The following is a 3,323-nucleotide window of genomic DNA, read 5'->3' on the forward strand; positions in this document are numbered from 1 at the left end:
AGGATTCTGATTTTAAATAGAGAAGTATTCTACAATGGAATATGCGAGTGTTATTATTATAGTCGAATGGCACAGATGCGACCCGTCCGCCACCTGATCCTTCGAAAAAATCTATATTACTCCGATGAATCTATCTCTCTTCGAGGTTTATTATTTTTTCTTCTTATTTTTACAGCACCTTTTAGATACTAAATGAACGTCACAATCTTATAAAGGAAAAAAAGAGTAAAATTCTTTTTACGAAAGAAATTGTGTGTGTATATGTGAGATTATATATGACAATATATTATAGTCTCATAATTATATCAAGTGTTCTATTAACGATTCTAATTGCAAGAAATTTATGTGCGTTCCCATATTTTCCCATATCTTGGGTAATATAGTCGTGCCTTCTCGTTGTCAGTTAAACTTTGTACATAATTTGCTTTTCCACGTCTGACAATATCTTGATTTTATCACTGACGCAGCAAAAGAAAGTTGTGTCAATGACTTTTAATCACGCAAATTAAATATGTTATTATTCAGTTAAAGATATTAACAATACGAATTGTCTATAATCGAGATAATCTGCAAAACATCTGAAATTTAATATTTTCTACGAAAGATTCCAACGAGATAGAAAATAGACGAGATAAGCTAATATAAGAAATAATCTAATAAAATTACTTGCCTTCATATTCAGCATTAAAATATTATCGTTTCCAAAAAAAGAAAACGACAAAAAATTTTCCAAAAAAAGCTTCCATTTTAGTGACGGAACAACGAATGATCGATAAAACGGTGTATCCGGGAAGCTGTAAAATACTGTCACGTGAATTGCGAAATGCGGCGGAATGGCGACGTGGCATCAGGTGTCGGGGCGGGATTGTCGGGATATCTCTCGCTTGTCCATTGGAGAATACTCGGGGTGCTCGTCAGGGATGCTGGGAAAACGGGAGGGCGACGGAGCCTGCAACACCGGGACCAAGGGCGTGGTTACGGGGGATGAAACAACCCCTACCCGCGAGCTCGAGTATAACCAAACTTCGCCCTTCCCTTTTTCCGACATGGATGCTGCCGTTGTCTCTTCCGACGATCTCGTCGAAGCCGGGAGATCGAGATATTGCCAGAGGCAATCTTATTGCCGCGGATAAGTTTAACAATCGAGGTCGATTTAATCGCGATCTAGATTCGATAGATAAACGAGCCATTTTGCAGTTTTTGCAGTGGAGTGGGATGTTTTGAAAAATCTGCGGATTTGTGCTGAAATTAATAGAAAGTGGATCGGATAAGATTTTATCCGCAATTATTTAATATCAGGTGAGTGAGAGAAGAATGATGTTGCTTCAAATCGGATGAGATGATTTCGAAAGTCTTCCTATTCTAGAAACTTGTGGTGAGTAAAAATAAATAAGAAAACATATTAATTATTATATAACAATACATATAATAATTCGTATTGATATAAAACGGAGTGTTACTTTATAAAAAATATTAAAAATTAAAACAATTGTATTATTTAACATTTTTAAAAATTCCCAGAATTAAATTGTTATAAATCTTAATCTTGATTTCTAATTTTAAATGATAATTAAAAATAAATTTTTACTATCTGTATGTAATGTCTTTGTTACCAATTAAATTTTTGTTTATGTACTATGAGATTATAAATCTTTTAATATAAATATTATGTATAAAGCTTTAAGAAAGAGAGAGTGTGAATTTTATACATAAAGTATATATATAAAATTTTGTACAAATTTTTTACAAGATGCTTTCTCTACAAAATTGGATTTGCATAAAAAAGTACGACGTAAAGTCGTAAAAATAAAAAAATCCATAGGGAATCGTATCGATTTGATTAAATAGTAGTGCCACGATAAATATTATAAGAAGCGTCAGGAAGACTTGTCGCCTGAAATCTTAAAGAAATCTAAAATATTAAAGAAAAAATCGAGGAGAAAGAGAGAGAAGCGCGAACGCTCATACAAATTGCCGGTTTACCATGAGAATCAGATCGAACTGGACCCGGGGTTGCTTTTCGTCAATACTTGATGAAAGAACGCGCCACACTTATGCAGAGCGTGAACCGCATTTCGCTTAATAATGCAATGCCTTTCCCATAAATCAGCATCAAACCGAGACTGCTTCGATGACACGATAAAATTCGGCATTTTCTAAAATTTATGCTTTTCTTCGTATACGGCAAATACCAAACATTTTTAATGTAATATTTTGCTTTCTAGAAACTTGTTTATTTCTGGTTTTATTCTTTATCATGAGATCATAATTCTGTTACATAAGTTACGGTTGTGTGCTTGACAAATATTTGGCTATCCAATTATCGCCGACCGAACCCTAATATTCTTATAGAATCAACCCTTTTGCGCTGCAGTTTTTGCAATTCCCAAGAGTCTTACCGATGTAATAAATTTGATTATTATTTATTTAATGTTGCTATAATGATATAATTTTTTTATGTAAAAATATGAAATTGTCAATTAGCGATGATAATTATATTTAATATATTATTTATATTATATACATAATGTATTTTAATAATGTATTTTGCCTAAAAATTGCATAATGAATAAAATGTCACAAACATAAATCTACAAATATACTATAAAATAATTAGATTAAAAATAAGTTTGATATTATACACAACTCATGATTGTAATTTTAACAATAAATTATGTGACAAATTTGAAATCGGCTTTTCCTTAGCACAAGAAATAATAAAATGATCGATTATCAAGCAATTAATACAAATTAAGAACTAATCAGATAAGTGTTTCTAAAATTAAAGTCGCGAATTGTGCGACAAAGTACGTTGCTGGTGGTTGTAACGTTAACAAAATCAATTTTGCCGCCTAGTTACCTGTGTTATTTCGTGCCCCATCAATGGTTATTGCAATTATAATTACAGTCACGTGCTATGGAAAGCGAAATTACATCCCGAATAGGTGTATTCTGTGAAGGGGATCTCCAACGGCGTAGGTGAGAAGATAATCTTTCGTGACACAGATCAGACTAAATCTCTTTGAAAGGAACATTCTCGTATCGCAGTCGAGGCACATGAAGAGCTTCAATTGCGATTTTGCGAGCGAGGATAGAGCGGTATCTATGGCGAACGGCGGCCACGGCATCGCCGTCAACGGGGTAAGCACCCCTGGTTCGGGCACTTTATCGCGGGAGGAGAGACGCAGGCGAAGAAGAGCCACCCAGAAATATCGAACCGCACATGCCACACGGTAAGGCTACAACAAGCGCAGAATTGAAATTTCGTACAAATATTTGTGAGATTCTAGCTGCTTAAGACAACGTTTATTTCATCAGGGAAA

General features: G+C 34.1%; 1 protein-coding gene across 1 annotated transcript in view; it reads left to right on the forward strand.

The window, feature by feature from the left end:
• Positions 1-980: 980 nt before the first annotated feature.
• Positions 981-3,323, forward strand: part of LOC115233544 (helix-loop-helix protein 2-like) — a 2,753-nt gene continuing 410 nt past the window's right edge. The window contains exons 1-3 of the mRNA XM_029804031.1: positions 981-1,375; positions 2,909-2,979; positions 3,030-3,233. Coding sequence (XP_029659891.1) covers positions 2,918-2,979; positions 3,030-3,233 — 266 coding nt within the window. The 5' untranslated portion in view covers positions 981-1,375; positions 2,909-2,917. The remainder of the gene's footprint in view (positions 1,376-2,908; positions 2,980-3,029; positions 3,234-3,323) is intronic.

Source organism: Formica exsecta, unplaced genomic scaffold (assembly GCF_003651465.1).
Source record: "Formica exsecta isolate Colony F162 unplaced genomic scaffold, ASM365146v1 scaffold1779, whole genome shotgun sequence".
NCBI lineage: Eukaryota > Metazoa > Arthropoda > Insecta > Hymenoptera > Formicidae > Formica > Formica exsecta.